Source organism: Opisthocomus hoazin, chromosome 4 (genome assembly GCF_030867145.1).
Source record: "Opisthocomus hoazin isolate bOpiHoa1 chromosome 4, bOpiHoa1.hap1, whole genome shotgun sequence".
NCBI classification, from domain to species: domain Eukaryota; kingdom Metazoa; phylum Chordata; class Aves; order Opisthocomiformes; family Opisthocomidae; genus Opisthocomus; species Opisthocomus hoazin.
Genome location: NC_134417.1, coordinates 94,885,404 through 94,905,805, shown reverse-complemented (window position 1 = coordinate 94,905,805; position 20,402 = coordinate 94,885,404). Strand labels below are relative to the sequence as shown.

General features: G+C 57.5%; 1 protein-coding gene across 1 annotated transcript in view; it reads right to left on the bottom strand.

Annotated features, from left to right (window-relative positions):
* The window catches only part of LOC104339331 (uncharacterized), a 48,444-nt gene extending 29,175 nt beyond the window's left edge, over nucleotides 1-19,269 (bottom strand). The window contains exons 1-4 of the mRNA XM_075420017.1: nucleotides 19,172-19,269; nucleotides 18,597-18,723; nucleotides 17,699-17,806; nucleotides 15,220-17,561 (exon numbers count right to left, since the gene is read on the bottom strand). Of these exons, the coding sequence (XP_075276132.1) occupies nucleotides 16,213-17,561; nucleotides 17,699-17,806; nucleotides 18,597-18,723 (1,584 nt within the window). The 5' untranslated portion in view covers nucleotides 19,172-19,269 and the 3' untranslated portion in view covers nucleotides 15,220-16,212. Of the gene's footprint in view, nucleotides 17,562-17,698; nucleotides 17,807-18,596; nucleotides 18,724-19,171 lie in introns of the transcript that reaches the window.
* Between the last annotated feature and the right edge of the window lie 1,133 nt (nucleotides 19,270-20,402).

Sequence of the window (20,402 nt, the reverse complement as noted above, 5' to 3'; positions counted from 1 at the left end):
TCCAAGAAGTAATTTCCATAGACTCCTCCCAGCTGTGCTTGCGCAGTGCCTCCTGGTGGTGGTCATCGGGGGTCCCAAGATGAAGGCCCATCCTCTTCATCACGGTGTTAGCTGATTGACCTTTGTTTCTGTGCAAAGTCAGTTCTCTTCTGGCTCCCATCCATACAGCAGGGTCGGTCTTAACCGGTTCTAGGCGACTCCCAGCCCCTATCAGGAACTGACCCCTTTGTATGGAGATGCAAGACTCTGCTTCGGTTAATTTAGACAATAGATAGGCACTATCAGTTCTCTTTAAATGCACCTCAGCTATTAAATAATGGTACTTCTACTAAAATCCCTTTTAACCCCTTCCTTCAGAAGGAACCTTTGGAAGCCATGTGGCAGAACCCCCTGCAGTGAGCAGGGACATCTTCAACTGGATCAGGTTGCTCAGAGCCCCGTCCAACCTGGCCTGGAATGTTTCCAGGGATGAGGCCTCCACTACCTCTCTGGGCAACATGGGCCTGTCTTTCACCACCCTCAATGTAAAAAAATACCTTCTCATATCCAGTCTAAATCCACCCTCCTGTAGTTTAAAACCATTACTCCCTGTAGATCTGGCCATGATGTAGATGGTACAGAATAAAGGCTGGATACTGTCCTGGGTACGGCTGGCGCAGGGTTCATTCTCACAGGCATCTGGGAGGGGACACAGCCAGGAGGGCTGACCCAAAGCAGCCAAACAAATCGGGTATTCGGTACCATGTGACGTCATGCCCACGATAGAGCTGGCGGAGCTGGCGGGGGAGGGGAATGGCTGCTCTGGAGGGAGCTGGGCATCTGGCGGGGAGAAAACAGCGTTGTGTGTTCCTGGCTTTGTGTGTTCCTTTTATCAGTATTACTGTTGTTACCGCTCCCTCCCTTTGCTGTTTGGTCGAGCTGTCTCCATCCCCACCCCCGAGTCTCGCCTCTTCCTTCCCATTGCCCTCCCCAGCCCAGCACGGGAGCAGCGGGCGAGCGGCCGCGTGGTTCTTTGGTGCCGCCTGGGCTGAAGCCAAAGCTCAGCAAGTGCAAGCAAAAACGCGCCAGCTGGTTTTCCCCTGGGAAGTAGGAAGGAATGGCTCCCCACGAGGCAGCCATTTTGGAATAGGCCGAGGTGGGCTCGGAGGTGACAGCAGCAGCTCCGGCGGGCGTGTAACCAGAGTGATAGAATCTGTTCACAATAAACATAAACCATGCTGCTAGTTATGTCCCTTGTATAGCCCCTGCCCATCTGGATGTTAGGTCCAGCAACAGAGAGTTTGGTTTCCAGGTAATTATCAATGTTAAACAATAACGGTAAAGGGGGATTTTTAATAGGAATAGCATTACTATGGTTGCAGGTGTGTTTGTGGTTTTTATGTATTGTCTAAATTAACTGAAACAATAAGTCCCATGTTTCCCACCTGAAATGATAGCGGTCGCCTAGAGCCAGTCAAGGCGACCTAGCTACAGCAACATAGTTACAGCAACCTAGCTACGGGACAAGAGCCAGAAGAGGACTGCGCATGTGCAGAAGCTGGGGTCAACCAGCGGACACTGTGATGAAGAAGATGAGCCTTCATCTTGAGAGCCCCGACGACCACCACTAGAAGGCACTGCGCAAGCGCGGGTGGGAGGAGTGTATGAAAATGAACTAATTTCACTATGAAAGGGATAAGTTATGTAACCTAATAAATATGTATATTTTGATCTATATAAACTATACGGAAAAGGTATGGGGTATGCACGTTCAGTGAATTATCCCCTGTGCATCCTGCGCTGCAATAAAGAATGCCTGCCTTTTAACACTACATTGGTGTTACGAGGTTTTATTCCCAGATTTTCGGTGACAGGAGGATGCGGGGATCAGGGCGAGAGCGGTGGGGATAGGGCGCTGCTGGCTTCTGCCAAGCCCCTGGGAGTGGGGTGTGGAAAGCTGGGCGGTGAAAAGCACCTGGGGTGCACCGGCTGGTCCCCACCACACCAACCCCTTTCCTGGCTGCATTAGCCCAGCGCTGCAGCAGCCCGGACGGCTACTGAGGGGCTACCAGGCCGCGGACGGGGAACAGAGGGGACCCGCCGTGCCCGCGTAGGGGGTAGAGATTGGCCCCAGCCGGCCGGGTCCTCTGAAGTACCCCCGGCAATGCAGACAGTGCTGGAGCACCCCGGCCTTCCCACTGCACCCACTGCTCCCCCACGCAGCCGGCGCTGGGTGATCTGCACTGCTGTCCCACGCCCTGCAACCCCAGAAACCCACAGCCCCCCACAGCTCAGCAGCTACTCCCCCAATGCCCTGGGCACCCCTGAAAAGCCAAGGTGCCTTTGAATGCCTGAAGCCAAACATAGGACCCAGGCTTTGAGGGACGTGGCCACCAACTTCACCTCCAGCCGTTTGCACGAATAGAGGGAAACTTTGGGCACAAGTGAATTTGTGCTCCTGTCTGATGAAAAAATAAATTTAAAAGCTGATGGGAAGAGCAGGTGGTTCCCAGTGAGGTCGGGAGGCCCCAGCATGGTTGGTTCCTCTCGCGGAGATGAGCCCTCACCCACATCCCCACGGCTCCCTTGGGACCCTGCTTCAGCCCCAGCTGCCCACTGCAGCCCCCTGGCAGATCCCAGCCTCTCGCTGTGTTCCAACAAGAATGGGCCAGCGAAGGGGTTCTCTGCTCACGAGCAAGGGGACCTCAGCCCTGAGGTGCTGCCGCCAGAGAGCAGTAACACCCGCTGTGCTGCCATGGTGCTCACTGCTTCTTGTCAGCAGCAAGAAGCTTTTCATTTACTATCTGGGAGCCAAAATAAAGCAGCGTCTTCCCCTCTGTCCCATAAACCATTCTGACTGCACTGTGATTCATTTATTGTATTTCCCCTGCCCTGGCAGCCAGTCCTGCACCCACGCCTCTCCCGCAGAAGCTGCCGGCACCACGGGGCTCAGCACAGTGGGCAAGGGGCACTAGTGACAACTCTACCCCAGCTGACGAGTGTGATGGTGGCTGTGCAGGACATCCCAAGGCAGCAGCAAAGGAGGATCCAATCCACGCCAGTGAGGAGGCTTCTCAGGCAGCAGCTGGAGCTGGACCCAGTGGTGAAGGGGACACGGCTGCGACTCTCTCCCAGTCCATGGATGGCTTCTCTGGTGGAGACGGACATTGGTGCTTTGGGTGACTCCCATGCAGACACCCCTGCAGCAGCCCCCACTGCCCCATGGGAATGTCAGTAGCTGTTTTGGGGGGCACCTGGGTGCAGAGGTGGCCACAGGCTGGGTGTGCTGGGGCTCTATTGGTGACCCAGCACGATCCCCTCATCCCACAACTGCTTCTCGCAGCCACTGCACTGGAAGTGCTTGGGCTCCACCTGCTCCCCCACCAGGAATGGACACCCCTCATCCCAATGGATGCCCTCCGGCACCGCCAATGGCCCCTGCTGCACCCGCTGGTGGCTCTTCTGGTGCTGCTTCTGACTGCAGGTCTTGCTGTACTCACTGCACTTGCAAGGCTCCTCATCGGTGTGGAGGAGCTGGTTGGTGGTGAGGGTCTCTTCATCCTGGAAGGCCTTGAGGCAGTGGGTTCAGGCAAAGGGGTGCTTAGTGTGGATGAGCTGATGTCTGAAGAGGACGCTCCTGTGGGTGTAGCTCTTGCCACACTGACCACACTTGTAGGGCTTCTCACCTGTGTGGATGCGCTGGTGGGCAGTGAGGACACTCTTGGTTCTGAAGGCCTTGGGGCAGTGGGCGCAGGCAAAGGGGCGCTCCCCGGTGTGGATGCTCTGGTGGCTGACCAGGTTGCCCTTCTGCATGAAGCTCTTGCCACACTGACCACACTTGTAGGGCTTCTCACCTGTGTGGATGCGCTGGTGGGCATTGAGGACGCTCTTGGATGTGAAGGCCTTGGGGCAGTGGGCGCAGGCAAAGGGGTACTCCCCGGTGTGGATGCGCTGGTGGTTGACCAGGTTGCGCTTCTGGATGAAGCCCTTGCCACACTGACCACACTTGTAGGGGTTCTCACCCGTGTGGATGCGCTGGTGGGCCGTGAGGACATTCTTGGCTCTGAAGGTCTTGGGGCAGTGGGAGCAGGCAAAGGGGCGCTCCCCGGTGTGGATGCGCTGGTGGCTGAACAGGTTGCGCTTCTCAATGAAGCTCTTGCCACACTGACCACACTTGTAGGGCTTGTCACCCGTGTGGATGCGCTGGTGGGCATTGAGGACATTCTTGAATCTGAAGGCCTTGGGGTAGTGGGTGCAGGGAAAGGGGTACTCCCCGGTGTGGATGCGCTGGTGGCTGACCAGGTTGCCCTTCTGGCTGAAGCGGTGGCTACAGTGGCTGTAGGCAAAGGGATTTTCTCCTCTGTGGACCCACAGGTGGAGGGTGAGTGTCCTCCTATAGTGGAAGGCCTTGGGGCAGTGGGCGCAGGCAAAGTGCTCGCTATTATGGATTCGCTGATGCATGGTCAAGGTCTTCCTGTCCCTGAACGCCTTGGGGCAATGGGTGCAGGCAAAGGGACGCTCTCCGGTGTGGATGCGCTGGTGGATAACAAGGTCACTCTTCCGCCTGTAGCGGTGGCCACAGTGGCTGCAGGCAAAGGGCTTCTCGCCGCTGTGGACCCGCTGGTGCATGGTGAAGGTCTTCCTGTCCTTGAAGGCCTTGGGGCAGTGCGCACAAGCAAAAGGACGCTCCCCAGTGTGGATGCGCTGGTGTCTGACCAGGTGGCCCTTATGGCTGAAGCGGTGGCCACAGTAGCTGCAGGCAAAGGGCTTCTCGCCGCTGTGGACCAACTGGTGCACAGTGAAGGTCTTCTTGTCCCTGAAGGCCTTGGGGCAGTGCGCACAAGCAAAAGGACGCTCCCCTGTGTGGATGCGCTCGTGGACGATGAGACCCTTCCTTTCCCTGAAGGCCTTGGGGCAGTGGCTGCAGGCGAAGGGCTTCTCACCGGTGTGCACACGCTGGTGCCTGGCCAGGTCATGCCTGGAGGTGAACCGCTTGCCACAGTCGGTGCAGCTGAAGGGCCGCCCGATTGTGTGCCTCCGCTTGTGCTTGGTCAGCGTAGTCTGGCTCTTGAAGCTCTTGCCGCACTCGGGGCATGTGGCAGGGGTCTTCTCCATCTGACCAGGGGCCGGGATGGGATGGAACAGGGAGCAGCCCAACAGGACCTCCTGGCTCCCACCCGGCTTGGGCATCCCCAGGACCAGGGCACTGGGTGCTGACAGCTCCTCAAGGACTTCCTCAGCCTCCCTCCTCACTCCAGGGCCACCAGCTGCTGCAGAAGAGAGGCCGGGGTCACTGACAGCGACAGGACAGGACGTGGGATGCTTCACCATGGGAACTGGCACAAGCACCAAGCCAGCCCCCCACCCTTCCTGCCTGAAGCACACAGCTGATGGTCAGCAGCTCCCTGCACCATGGGACAGCAGAGAGACCTCACCTGGCAGCACCGGGACATGGAGCATCTAGTGCCAAGGGGACAGTGCTGCAAGAACCCCTCACCCCACCACATGCCCCCCCATCCCCCCTGGTACTCACCTGCAAAAGGGGTCTGGTGCATTCGGTGCGCACTGAGAGGGTCTGGAATGCACTGCATCTCTTCCCGCTCCATCTTGCAGATGATCTCTGGCTTGGGGGTGGGCCAGCCTGTCCAGAGCAAAGACAGAAGCAACCTCTCCTGCACTGCTGGGACAACAGCACCAGCTCCCCTGCCCACAGCCCCACCATCTCCTCTTGCACTGCTTGTCTATGCTGCCCCGCTTCCCGGAGCCTACACCCGCCTCTCGCCTCGCCCTTGTCACATCCGCCACTCTCCTGCAGACTGGACGCCTGGGAATGGCTCAAACCTGTGCCAGGGGAGGTTTCAGCTGGACAAGAAGAAGCATTTCCTTACCGAGAGGGTGGTCAAACACTGCAACAGGCTTCCTGCAGAGTTGGCTGATGCCCCAGTCCTGACAGTGTTTGAGAGGCGCTTGGACCATGCCCTTAGTGACACGCTTTAACTTTTGGCCAGCCCTGAAGTGGTCAGGGAGTTGGACCAGATGATCCTTGTATATTCCTTCCAACTGAAGCAGTCCATTGTATATTATTCTATTCTATTCTGTTCTGTCGTATCCTGTTCTCCATACCAATGACCACTCTCTGCAGGGTAACACCTGCCATCACAACAGCTACGCCAGGACTTGGCCAGTAACAGCAGCAGCGGGATTTTCCCTTTCAAGGGCTCCAGCTCAGTCAAAGACCTGAGCTCCGGCTCCACCCACGCCCGGCAGTGCCAGAGAGAGTCCTCACCCAGCGAGGCGACCGCCTGGTAGTTCTCCAGCATCACCTCCCGGTACAGTCGCCGCTGCCAGCCCGCCAGCTCTGCCCACTCCTCGGGGGAGAAGTAGATGGCCACGTCCTCAAATGTCACCGACATCTGCAGCAAGAAGCACCACCGGCTCAGCACACTCTGCCTCACACTCGCTGAACACCTCTGCCCAAATCCTGCGGCTGTCGGGCAGGGCCCCGGCAGCACCGGGGGCTCCGGCATCCCAAGGGCAGCACTGGGAGAGCTCGGAGCACCCCGTGCAAGGGAAGGCCAGGGCAGAGGGGCGGTGGGTGCACAGCCAGCCCACACAGCAGGGTCACTGGGGCTGCGCCTGACCCCCACCTTGCCGCAGCAGCCCGGAGCCCTCCTGTGCCACTGGCTCTCGGCGGGGAGACTGAGGCACACACAAAGAGCGATCGGCAAGACGCAGCTGGGATGCTCCGGAGGCCGCAGGAGGGGCCTCTCCCGTCACCAGCCGCCCCGGCGCAGCACGGACAGACGGTCCCTGCCAAGTACAGCATTGCCGTGAGCACAGCGGGCCAGAAGCTCACTCACCTGCCAGCAGCTGCCTTCCCTTCCCCCCAAGGCCTTCAAACCTGCTGCCACCAGCACCGACCTCGGGCACGGACAAAGGCGGCCCCGGGGGCAGCGTGGCCGCGTCAGTCCGGGAGCCCGCCCGCCGCCGGTGCAGCACGGGAGGTGTAGTCCTGCCGCCCGCCCGGCCCCGCCCGGTCCCGCTCGGCTCGGATCGGTTTGGGGGGCGACTGCTGCCCAGGGCCCCCGGAGTGGATGCGGTTTCCCCCCACCCAACCTTGCGGGCTGGAGGAAGGCGGCTGCGGAGCCGTGCGGGCTTTTCACCGCCCGACTGTCCGCACCCCGCTCCCAGGGGCTCGGCAGAAGCCAGCAGCGCCGCGTCCCCACCGCTCCCGCCCCGCTCCCCGCAGCCGCCTGCCGCAGCTGCCGCCGTCACCTCCGAGCCCACCTCGGCCCATTCCAAAGAGGCTGCCTCGGGGGGAGTCGTTCCTTCCTTCTTCCCAGGGGAAAACCAGCTGGCGCGTTTTTGCTTGCACTTGCTGAGCTTTGGCTTCAGCCTGGGCAGCACCAAAGAACCACGCGGCCGCTCGCCCGCTCCTATCGCGCTGGGCTGGGGAGGGCAATGGGAAGGAAGAGGCGGGACTCGGGGGTTGGGATGGAGACAGCTCGACCGAACAGGAAAAGGAGGGCGCGGTAACAACAGTAATACTGATAAAAGGAACACACAAAGCCAGGAACACACAACGCTGTTTTCTCCCCGCCCGATGCCCAGCTCCCTCCGGAGCAGCCATTCCCCTCCCCCGCCAGCTCCGCCAGCTCAGTCCTGGGCATGACGTCACATGGTACCGAATGCCCGATTTGTTTGGCTGCTTTGGGTCAGCCCTTCTGGCTGTGTCCCCTCCCAAATGCCTGTGAGAATGAACCCTGTGCCAGCCGAACCCAGGACAGTATCCAGCCCTTATTCTGTACCATCTACATCATACACAGACCTTACAGGTTCCAGTGAACCACCATCACTTCTCCTGCCTTTGAGAGACAGAGACAGAGACAGACCCAGAGACATAATCCCTTATACATCTATACAGTTTTTAAACTCCTTCAGGTATGGGGAGTCCCCCACTGCCCTGGGCAGCCTGGGCCAAGGCCTGACCACTCAGCAAAGAAATTTTTACCAATGTCCAATCTGAACCTTCCCTGACAGAGCTTGAGGCCATTGCCTCTCATCATGTTGCTGGTTACCTGGGAGAAGAGACCAAACCCCCTCATTACACCCTCCTGTCAGGTAGTTATAGAGAGCGAGAAGGTCTCCCCTCAGCCTCCTCTTCTCCAGACTGAACAGCCCCAGCTCCCTCAGCCTCTCCTCAGCAGACTTCTTCTCCAGACCCTTCACCAGCCTCGCTGCCCTGCTCTGGACACGCTCCAGCCCCTCCATGTCTTTCTTGTATGTAGTCATAAACCCATGCTGGCTGGGCTTGATCCCCTGGTTGTCCTTCACATGCCTGGTGAGTGCACTCAGCATGAATCGCTCCACAATCTTCCCTGGCCCGAGGTCAGGCTGACAGAGCTGAAAGGACAGCATTTGTTCTTTAACTGAAGCAGCATCTGGCTGTAAGGCCTTTGCCTCAGCCCAGGTGTCACACAGTGGATTTGAGTGTTGGACCATCACCCTTTACTTCTGTCTGAAAAGAAAAGCTGAGCTCCTTGCTCGAGTTGAACCACTCCCTTTTGTTAACTCTTTGGTATTTGACACACGAGTCCAAGCAAGTCCACCGACCCACACTGAGGGGTTGGCTGTGCAAGGGCTGATTTATTATGGCCTGGACAACCTGTAGTCACCCACAGACCCTGATGAAGTCCAAATGAGCATGATCCATATGGCAGAAGTTCGTACAGAGTGCACCATCGTCATACGCCCATTCATGGGCAGCAACGGGCCGGAAAGCAGAAGAGGCACCAACAGTGAATGAAGAGGCTGGCCACCTCCAGCAATACAAAGACAATCTGTTCTTCCCACACGTCTGGTTTCTGCTGTGGAAAGGCTGTCTGAGCAGTGCAAAAAGCTGTTCAAAAAACTGAAAACTCACATAGGTCCTACTCCCCACCTGTACAGATCAGTGTCTCAGCTACTACGAGAAAACATTCCCTGTCTCAAGAGAGATGGTACACACCATGAGGCAGCCTGTGGTTTTACCTTCATGACCAGGGAGAGGACATGAGGAGGTGGATGGAGAAATGTCTCAGTGCAAAAGGCACAAGTGTGCGAGTTGCAAGGAGAAACAATCAGGAATGGGCGCTCTCTCAAAAACATTGCTGCTCCAGTTTACAGTGGGCAGCTCCCCAGACAAAGTAGAAGGGTGGAGTTTACTGCTGACCCTAGGCAAGGAGCTGCTGACTGGTTTTTACAAGATGTGAGTACCAAGGGTGGGGTAACCCACGTGTGCCACATGAACTCATTCCTCCACAACAACTGCTATGGCTAGGACTAGAGGGGTCCTGCCTCCAGCCAGGTGGAGGAGAAGAACAACCGGGTTTACTGGTCTGTATGGATTTGATGGCCTGGCATGTCAGCTCCACAGGAGTATAAGCTTGTAGTGTACCCTAATGCCATCAGATTACAAAAGGTCAGAACCCATCGGTATTTCTGGAGTGACAGGGGGATCCCAACAGCTGACTGTGTTGGAGGCTGAAGTGAGCCTAACTGGGAACGAGTGGCAAAAGCATCATGGTGTGACTGGCCCCAAGTCTCTGTGCATCCTTGGCACAGACTGCCTCAGGAGAGGGGATTCCAAGGACCCTAAAGGGCACTGGTGGGCTTTTGGTATAGCTGCCTTGAAGACAGAGGACAGTGAACAGCTGTCCACCTTGTCCGGTCTCTTGAGGATCCTTGTGACCTTGAGGTGTCCTGGTGACGGAGGACACGGAGAAGGCAGAGCTACTGAATGCCTTCTTTGCTTCAGTCTTCAGTGCTAAGACTGGCCCTCAGGAATCCCAAGCCCCGGAGGTAAAAGAAGAAGCCTACAAAGAGGACGACTTTCCCTTGGTTGAGGAGGACTGTGTGAGGGATCGCTTAAGCAATCTGGACGTCCACAAATCCATGGGCCCCGATGGAATGCACCCACGAGTGCTGAGGGAGCTGGCGGATGTCATTGCCGAGCCACTCTCCATCATCTTTGAGAGGTCCTGGAGGACAGGAGAGGTGCCCGAGGACTGGAGAAAGGCCAATGTCACTCCAATCTTCAAAAAGGTCAAGAAGGAGGACCCAGGGAACTACAGGCCGGTCAGCCTCACCTCCATCCCGGGAAAGGTGATGGAGCAGCTTATCCTGGAGGCCATCATGAAGCAAGTGGAAGAAAAGAAGCTTATCAGGAGTAGTCAGCATGGATTCACCACAGGGAAATCATGCCTGACCAATCTGATAGCTTTCTACGATGACATGACTGGCTGGGTAGACGAAGGGAGAGCCGTGGACGTTGTCTACCTTGACTTCAGCAAGGCTTTCGACACAGTCTCCCATGATATCCTCCTAGGGAAGCTCAGGAAGTGTGGGCTGGATGAGTGGTCGGTGAAGTGGATAGAGAACTGGCTGAATGGCAGAACTCAGAGGGTTGTCATCAGCGGCGCTGAGTCTAGTTGGAGGCTGGTGACAAGTGGTGTCCCCCAGGGGTCAGTACTGGGCCCAGTCTTGTTTAACTTCTTCATCAACGACCTGGATGAAGAGTTAGAATGTACCCTCAGCAAGTTTGCTGACGACACCAAACTGGGAGGTGTGGTAGATACACCAGAAGGCTGTGCTGCCATTCAGCGTGACCTGGATAGGCTGGAAAGCTGGGCAGAGAGGAACCTCATGAGGTTCAACAAGGGCAAGTGCAGGGTCCTGCACCTGGGGAGGAACAACCTCATGCACCAGTACAGGCTTGGGGTGGACCTGCTGGAGAGCAGCTCTGCGGAGAGGGACCTGGGTGTCCTGGTGGACGACAGGTTAACCATGAGCCAGCAGTGTGCCCTGGCTGCCAAGAAAGCCAAAGGGATCCTGGGGTGCATGAAGAAGAGTGTGGCTAGCAGGACGAGGGAGGTTCTCCTTGCCCTCTACACTGCCCTAGTGAGGCGTCATCTGGAGTACTGTGTCCAGTTCTGGGCTCCCCAGTTCAAGAAAGATGAAGAGCTACTTGAGAGAGTCCAGCAGAGGGCTACGAGGATGATGAGGGGACTGGAGCATCTCCCCTACGAGGAGAGGTTGAGGGAACTGGGCTTGTTCAGCCTGAAGAAGAGAAGGCTGCGAGGGGACCTTATAAATGCCTACAAATATCTGAAGGGTGGGTGTCAGGAGGATGGGGCCAAGCTCTTTTCAGTGGTGCCCAGTGACAGGACAACGGGCAATGGGCACAAACTGAGGCACAGGAAGTTCCGTCTGAACATGAGGAAGAACTTCTTCCCTCTGAGGGTGACGGAGCACTGGAACAGGCTGCCCAGGGAGGTTGTGGAGTCTCCTTCTCTGGAGATATTCAAGACCCGCCTGGACGGGGTCCTGTGCGGCCTGCTGTAGGTGACCCTGCTTCGGCAGGGGGGTTGGACTAGATGACCCACAGAGGTCCCTTCCAACCCCTACTATTCTGTGATTCTGTGATTCTGTGATTCTGTTGTGGGGATGCTGAGGGCTGAAGAACAACAGGTGCCGACCCCTATCACAACAGTGCACCAGTGGCAATATCACACCAACCGAGACTCCCTGATGCCCATCCAGAAGCTGATTCGTCAACTGGAGAGTCAAGGTGTGATCAGCAGGACTCGCTCATCCTTTACCAGTCCTGTATGGCCAGGGCAAAAGTGTAATGGAGAGTAGAGACTTGACAGTGGTCTATGGTGACCTCAATGAAGTCACGCTGCCCCTGAGTACTGCCATGACGGACATGCGAGAACTTTGATATCAACTGGAGTCCAAGGCAGCCAAGTGGTATGCCACCACTGACATCGCTGATGCATTTGTCTCAAGCCCTTTGGCTGCAGAGTGCAGGCCAGCGCTTGCTTTCACTTGGAGAGGCATCCAGTACACCTGGAACCGACTGCCCCAGCGGTGAAAACACAGCCCCACCATTTGCTATGGACTGATCCGGACTCTGCTGGAACAGAGTGAAGCTCCGCAACACCTTCCATGCATTGAAAACATCCTTGTGTTGGGCAATAGAGCAGCAGTTTTTGAGAAAGGGGAGAAAATAATCCAAATCGCTCTGAAAGCCATTTCTGCCCAGTCCAGACTTCCACATCCTGTAGCAGGGGATAAAGTCCCTGAAGTGCACCTGAAGAATATGTTAGGACAGCCAGTCTGGGTTAGTCCTGCCACGGGCAAAGCTGTGGGATCGCTTTTGCTCAAGGACCTGGGTGCATTTGGTGGGTGATGTGGCAGGATGGGGAAGTCCAATGTGTACTTCAAGGGGATGTGATCTTGGGTGAGAATAGCCAATCATTTGAACTCTATGATGTTAATTCAGCTTAGTTGAGCTTTTGAGGTTTGTTCAGCCTGGAGAAGAGAAGGCTGAGCGGTGACCTCATCACTGCTTACACTCTCTGGTGACCAGTGCTAGGACACAAGGAAAGGGAATGAAGCTGCATCAGGAGAAGTTCAGACTGGACTTTAGGAAAAGGTTCTTCACTGAGAGGGAGGCTGGTCGCTGGAACAGACTACCCAGAGAAATGGTCATGGCACCAATCCTGTCAGAGTTCAAGGAGCATCTGGAAGACTCACTGAGCCATGTGGTTTAATTTTAGTTAGTCCTTCCAACTGGAGACATTCTATGGTTCTATGATTCTATGATTCTAATTGCTAATTCCCCCTGCCAGCGTGTGTGATCACTACCACAGTTGCTGTATGTCATATCAAAAGTCTTACAGTAAAATAGTCCAGATTAATGAGGGATCAACTTTGATGAAACCAAGCAAGGTGCAGCGCTGATAGAATCAGACCTGGCTTCAGCAACTGGCGACCCTATCAGGAACTGACCCCTTTGTATGGAGATGCAAGACTCTGCTTCAGTGAATTTAGACAATAGATAGGCACTATCAGTTCTCTTTAAACGCACCTCAGCTATTAGATAATGGTACTTCTACTAAAATCCCTTTTAACCCCTTCCTTCAGAAGGAACCTTTGGAAGCCATGTGGCAGAACCCCCTGCAGTGAGCAGGGACATCTTCAACTGGATCAGGTTGCTCAGAGCCCCATCCAACCTGGCCTGGAATGTTTCCAGGGATGGGGCCTCCACTACCTCTCTGGGCAACATGGGCCAGTCTTTCACCACCCTCAATGTCAAAAAATTCCTTCTCATATAAAGTCCAAATCCACCCTCCTGTAGTTTAAAACCATTACTCCCTGAAGAACTGGGCATGATGTAGATGGTACAGAAGAAGGGCTGGACACTGTCCTGGGTTCGGCTGGCACAGGGTTCATTCTCACAGGCATCTGGGAGGAGATACAGCCAGGAGGGCTGACCCAAAGCAGCCAAACAAATCGGGCATTCGGTACCATGTGACGTCATGGCCACGATAGAGCTGGCGGAGCTGGCGGGGGAGGGGAATGGCTGCTCTGGAGGGAGCTGGGCATCGGGCGGGGAGAAAACAGCGTTGTGTGTTCCTGGCTTTGAGTATTCCTTTTATCAGTATTACTGTTGTTACCGCTCCCTCCCATTGCTGTTCGGTCGAGCTGTCTCCATCCCCACCCCCGAGTCCCGCCTCTTCCTTCCCATTGCCCTCCCCAGCCCAGCGCGATAGCAGCGGGCGAGCGGCCGCGTGGTTCTTCGGTGCCGCCTGGGGCTGAAGCCAAAGCTCAGCAAGTGCAAGCAAAAACGCGCCAGCTGGTTTTCCCCTGGGAAGAAGGAAGGAACGACTCCCCCCGAGGCAGCCTCTTTGGAATGGGCCGAGGTGGGCTCGGAGGTGACGCTGGCAGCTCCGGCGGGCGGATGCGGGGATCTGGGCGGGAGCGGTGGGGACGCAGCGCTGCTGGCTTCTGCCGAGCCCCTGGGAGCGGGGTGTGGAAAGTCGGGCGGTGAAAAGCACGCGGGGGGCACTGGCTGGTCCCCACCACACCAACCCCTTTCCTGGCTGCATTAGCCCAGTGCTGCAGGAGCCCGGACGGCTGCCGAGGGGCTACCAGGGCGCGGACGGGGAACAGAGGGGACCCGCCATGCCAGCGTAGGGGGTCGAGATTGGCCCCAGCCGGCCGGGTCCCCTGAAGTACCCCCGGCAATGCAGACAGTTCTGGGGCACCCCGGCCTTCCCACTGCACCCACTGCTCCCCCACGCAGCCGGCGCTGGGTGATCTGCACCGCTGTCCCACGCCCTGCAACCCCAGAAACCCACAGCCCCCCACAGCTCAGCAGCTACTCCCCCCATGCCATGGGCACCCCTGAAAAGCCAAGGTGCCTTTGCACGCCTGAAGCCAAACGTAGGACCCAGGCTTTGAGGGTCGTGGCTTCCAACTTCACCTCCAGCCGTTTGCGGGAATGGAAGGAAACTTTGGGCACAAGTGAATTTGTGCTCCTGTCTGACTGAAAAATAAATTTAAAAGCTGATGGGAAGAGCAGGCGGTTCCCAGCGAGGTCAGGAGGCCCCAGCATTGTTGGTTCCTCTCGCAGAGATGAGCCCTCACCCACATGCCCACGGCTCCCTCGGGACCCTTCTTCAGCCCCAGCTGCCCACTGCAGCCCCCAGGTAGATCCCAGCCTCTCGCTGTGTTCCAATAAGAAGGGGCCACGGAAGAGGTTTTCTGGGGATGTGCAAAGGGACGTCGGCCCCGAGGTGCTGCTGCCAGCGAGCAGTAACACACGCTGTGCTGCCATAGAATCACAGAATGGTAGGGGTTGGAAGGGACCTCTGTGGGTCATCTAGTCCAACCCTCCCACCAAAGCAGAGTCACCTACAGCAGGCCGCAGAGGACCTTGTCCAGGCGGGTTTTGAATATCTTCAGAGAAGGAGACTCCACCACTTCCCTGGGAAACCTGTTTCAGTGCTCCGTCACCCTCAGAGGGAAGAAATTCTTCCTCATGTTCAGACGGAACTTCCTGTGCTTCAGTTTGTGCCTGTTGCCCCTTGTCCTTGCTATGGAGCTCACTGCTTGTTGTCAGCAGCAAGAAGCTTATTATTTACTATATGGGCGCCAAAATAAAGCAGCATCTTCCCTTCTGTCCCATAAACCATTCTGACTGCATTGTGATACATTTATTGTATTTCCCCTGCCCTGGCAACCAGTCCTGCACCCACGCCTCTCCCGCAGAAGCTGCTGGCACTGCGGGGCTCAGGACAGCAGGGAAGAGGCGCTGGTGACTACCCTACCCCACCCCAGCTGGCGAGTGTGATGGCGGCTGTGCAGGACATCCCAAGGCAGCAGCAAAGGAGGATCCAACCCACACCAGCGAGGAGTCTTCTCAGGCAGCAGCTGGAACTGGACCCAGTGGTGAAGGGGACACGGCTGCAACTGTCTCCCAGTCCATGGGTGGCTTCTCTGTTGGAGACGGACGTTGGTACTTTGGGTGACTCCCATGCAGACACCCCTGCAGCAGCCTCTATGCCAGGTCCCAACATCCGTGAAGGGACGGGAACGATCCTCACACGCTTTGGTAAGATCCACTGTCGGATACATTTATTGCCCCGCTTCTGCGGTTATATACATTTGCCATATCTGTTACACACGATTACGCTTACATCGGATAGGCTACAGACATAAATCATACACTGTTCACATGCCCCACATTCCCTTATAATTGGTAACGATGCACTAACGCCAATAGCAACAGACCGCCTCTACGTCCTTGAACACATCTTGTTTTTCCTAACCCACATCATGTACACTCTCAGAACTTTCTCAATTGCTATTCTTAGCTGTCCTTTCTAGGGGCCTGTTGAGTTATGCTGTTTTACTTAGACGGCCTAGTCATGCTAATTCTCAAGCTACATCGACCCCAACATCCCCACTGCCCCATGGGAATGTCAGTAGCTGTTTTCGGGGGCACTGGGTGCAGAGGTGGCCACAGGCTGGGTGTGCTGGGGCTCTGTTGGTGACCCAGCACGATCCCCTCATCCCGCAACTGCTTCTCGCAGCCACTGCACTGGAAGTGCTTGGGCTCCACCTGCTCCCCCACCAGGGATGGACAACCCCCAACCCACTGGACCCCCTGTGGTACTGCCAACTGCCCCTGGTGCACCCGCTGGTGGCTCTTCTGGTGCTGCTTCTCACTGCACTTGCAAGGCTCCTTGTCAGTGTGGATGAGCTGGACGGTGGTGAGGGTCTCCTCATCCCTGAAGGCCTTGGGGAAGTGGCCGCAGGCAAAGGGACGCTCCCCAGTGTGGATGAGCTGATTCTGAGCAGGCTGCCCTTCTGGCTCAAGCTCTTGCTGCACTAGCCACACTTCTAGAGCTTCTCACCCGTGTGGATGCGCTGGTGGGCAGTGAGGTTGTGCTTGGCGTTGAAAGCCTTGGGACAGTGGGTGCAGGCGAAGGGGCGCTCCCCGGTGTGGATGCGCTGGTGGCTGATCAGTCTGCCCTTCCGGCTGAACCTCCTGCCACACTGACCACACTTGTAGGGCTTCTCACCCGTGTGGACGCGCTGGTGGGCAGTGAGGACACTCTTGTCTCTGAAGGACTTGGGGCAGTGGGCACAGGCAAAGGGGCGCTCTGTGGTGTGGATGCTCTGGTGGCTGACCAGGTTGCTCCTCCGGCTGAACCTCATGTCACACTGACCACACCTGTAGGGCTTCTCACCTGTGTGGATGCGCTGGTGGAGAGTGAGCAAGTTCTTGGCCCTGAAAGCCTTGGGGCAGTGGGTGCAGGCAAAGGGGCGCTCCCCGGTGTGGATGCGCTGGTGATAGACCAGGCTGGCCTTCCGGCCGAAGCTCTTGCCACACTGACCACACTTGTAGAGCTTCTCACTTGTGTGGATGCGCTGGTGAATGCTGCGGGTCTTCCTGTCCCTGAAGGCCTTGGGGCACCGGGTGCAGGCGAAGGGACGCTCCCCGGTGTGGACGCGCTGGTGGGCGGTGAGGGCACTCCTGGCTCTGAAGGCCTTGGGACAGTGGGCACAGGTGAAGGGACGCTCCCCGGTGTGGTTCAGCTGGTGGCTGACCAGGCTGCATTTCTGGCTGAAGCTCTTTCCACATTGACCACACTTGTAGAGCTTCTCACCTGTGTGGATGCGCTGGTGGGCAGTGAGGACACTCTTGGCTCTGAAGGCCTTGGGGCAGAGGGCGCAGGCAAAGGGGCGCTCCCCAGTGTGGATGTGCTGGTGGCTGACCAGGCTGGCCTTCTGGCTGTAGCTCTTGCCACACTGACCACACTTGTAGGGCTTCTCACCCGTGTGGAAGCGCTGGTGGACGGTGAGGGCGGTTTTGTCCCTGTAAGCCTTGGGGCAATGGCTGCAGGCGAAGGGCTTCTCACCAGTGTGTGCACGCTGGTGATAGACCAGGTTATGCCTGGAGGTGAACCTCTTGCCACAGTCGGTGCAGCTGTAGGGCCGCTCGCCTGTGTGGCTCCGCTTGTGCTTGGTCAGCCCAGTCTGGCTCTTGAAGCTCTTGCCACACTCGGGGCAGGTGGCAGGGGTCTTCTCCACCAGACCAGGGGCCGGGATGGGATGGAACAGGGAGTATTCCAACGGGACCTCCTGGCTCCCACCTGGCTTGGGCATCCCCAGGAGCAGGGCACTGGGTGCCGACTGCTCCTCAGGGACCCCCTCAGCCTTGCTCCTCATTCCAGGGCCACTGGGTGCTGGGGAAGAGAGGCCAGGTTCACTGCTGGTGATGGGACAGGCCTCACCAGGCAGCACCGAGGGGCACAGAGCATCTGGGCCCAAGGGAATGGTGCTGTTGGAATCCCCACCCCTCCCCGAGCCCCGCTTTACCCACCTGCCACCGGGGTCTGGTGCCTCTGCTGCGCCCTGAGGGGGTCTGACAGGCACGGCATCTCTTCCCGCTCCATCTTGCAGATGATCTCCGGCTTGATGGAGGGCCAGCCTGTCCGGGACAGAGACAGAGGCAACCTCTCCTGCACTGCCAGAACAGCAGTACTGGTTTCCCCCTGCCCGTGGCCCCAGCATCTCGCCGCACTCTGCTCCTATCTCTTGCCCCCCTTCCTGGTGCCTACAGCCTCCTCTTACCTTGTCCTCATGACCTTGGCCGCTCTCCTGCACACAGAACGCCTAGGGAATGCTCAAACCTGTGCCAGGGGAGGTTTAGCCTGGACACAAAGAAGCATTTCCTTACTGAGAGGTGGTCAAACACTGCAACAGGCTTCCTGGAGAGGTGGTCAATGCCCCAATCCTGACAGTGTTTGAGAAGCGCTTGGACCATGCCCTTAATGGCACGCTTTAACTTTTTGCCATCCCTGAAGTAGTCAGGGAGTTGGACCAGATAAGCCTTGTATGTTCCTTCCAACTGAAACAGTCCATTATATATTATTCTGTTCTATTCTATTCTATTCTGTTCTATTCCGTTCTGTCCTATCCTATCCTATCCTATCCTATCCTATCCTATCCTATCCTATCCTATCCTATCCTATCCTATCCTATCCTGTCCTATCCTATCCTATCCTATCCTATCCTATCCTATCCCATTCCATTCTCTGTACCAGGATAGCTCTCCACAGGAGGCTGCCTGGCAGGGCAAAACCTGCAATCACAATAGCTACGTCAGGACTTGGCCAGTAACAGCAGCAGCGGGATTTTCCCTTTCAAGGGCTCCAGCTCAGTCAAAGAGCTGAACTCCGGATCCACCCCAGCCCGGCAGTGCCAGAGAGAGTCCTCACCCAGAGAGGCGACCGCCTGGTAGTTCTCCAGCATCACCTCCCGGTACAGTCGCCGCTGCCAGCCCGCCAGCTCTGCCCACTCCTCCGGGGAGAAGTAGATGGCCACATCCTCAAAAGTCACCGACATCTGCAGCAAGAAGCACCACCGGCTCAGCACACTCTGCCACACACTCGCTGAACACCTCTGCCCAAATCCTGCCACTGTCGGGCAGGGCCCCGGCAGCACCGGGGGCTCCGGCATCCCAAGGGCAGCACTGGGAGAGCTCGGAGCACCCCGTGCAAGGGAAGGGCCAGGGCAGAGGGGCGGTGGGTGCACAGCCAGCCCACACAGCAGGGTCACCGGGGCTGCGCCTGACCCCCACCTTGCCGCAGCAGCCCGGAGCCCTCCCGTGCCGCTGGCTCTCGGCGGGGAGACGGAGGCACACACAAAGAGCGATCGGCAAGACGCAGCTGGGATGCTCCGGAGGCCGCAGGAGGGGCCTCTCCCGTCACCAGCCGCCCCGGCGCAGCACGGACAGACGGTCCCTGCCAAGCACAGCATTGCCGTGAGCACAGCGGGCCAGAAGCTCACTCACCTGCCAGCAGCTGCCTTCCCTTCCCCCCAAGGCCTTCAAACCTGCTGCCACCAGCACCGACCGCGGGCACGGACAAAGGCGGCCTCGGGAGCTGTGTGGCCGCGTCAGCCCGGGAGCCCGTCTGCCGCCGGTGCAGCACGGGAGGTGTAGTCCTGCCGCCCGCCCGGCCCCGCCCGGCCCCGCTGGGGGGCGGCTGCTGCCCAGGGCCTCCGCAGAAGCCGGCGGCGCCGCGTCCCCACCGCTCCAGCCCCCCTCCCCGCAGCCGCCCGCCGGAGCTGCCGCCGTCACCTCCGAGGCCACCTCGGCCCATTCCAAAGAGGCTGCCTCGGGGGGAGCCATTCCTTCCTTCTTCCCAGGGGAAAACCAGCTGGCGCGTTTTTGCTTGCACTTGCTGAGCTTTGGCTTCAGCCCCGGGCAGTACCAAAGAACCACGCGTCTGCTTGCCCGCTCCTCCCGCACTGGGCTGGGGAGGGCAATCATAGAATCATAGAATCATAGAAAGTTTTGGGTAGGAAGGGACCCCTAGAGGTCATCTAGTCCAGCCCCCCCGCAGCGAGCAGGGATACCACTAACTAGATCAGGTTGCTCAGAGCCCTGTCCAGCCTGGCCTGGAATATTTCCAGGGATGGGGCCTTCACTACCTCTCTGGGCAACCCGTTCCAGTATTTCACAACCCTCATTGTAAAGAATTTCTTCCTTATATCTAGCCTAAACCTACCCTGTTTTAGTTTAAAACCATTACCCCTCATCCTGTCACTGTTGTCTCTACTAAAAAGATTGCCCCCATCTTTGCTATAGGCTCCCTTGAAGTACTGAAAGACTGCAATCAGGTCTCCCCACAGCCTTCTCTTCTCCAGGCTGAACAAGCCCAACTCTCTCAGCCTGTCCTCATCGGAGAGGTGCTCCAGCCCTCGGATCACTTTTGTAGCCCTCCTTTGGACCCGCTCCAACAGTTCCATGTCCTTCTTGTGCTCAGGGCTCCCCAGCTGAACGCAGTACTCCAGGTGAGGTCTCACCAGAGCAGAGTAGAGGGGCAGAATCACCTCTCTCGACCTGCTGGTCACGCTTCTCCTGATGCAGCCCAGGACACGGTTGGCCCTCTGGGCTGCCAGCGCACATTGCTGGCTCATGTCCAGCCTTTCGTCTATCAGTACCCCCAAGTCCCTCTCAGCAGGGCTGCTCTTGATCCTTTCATCCCCCAGCCTGTACTGATAGTGGGCATTACCCCGAC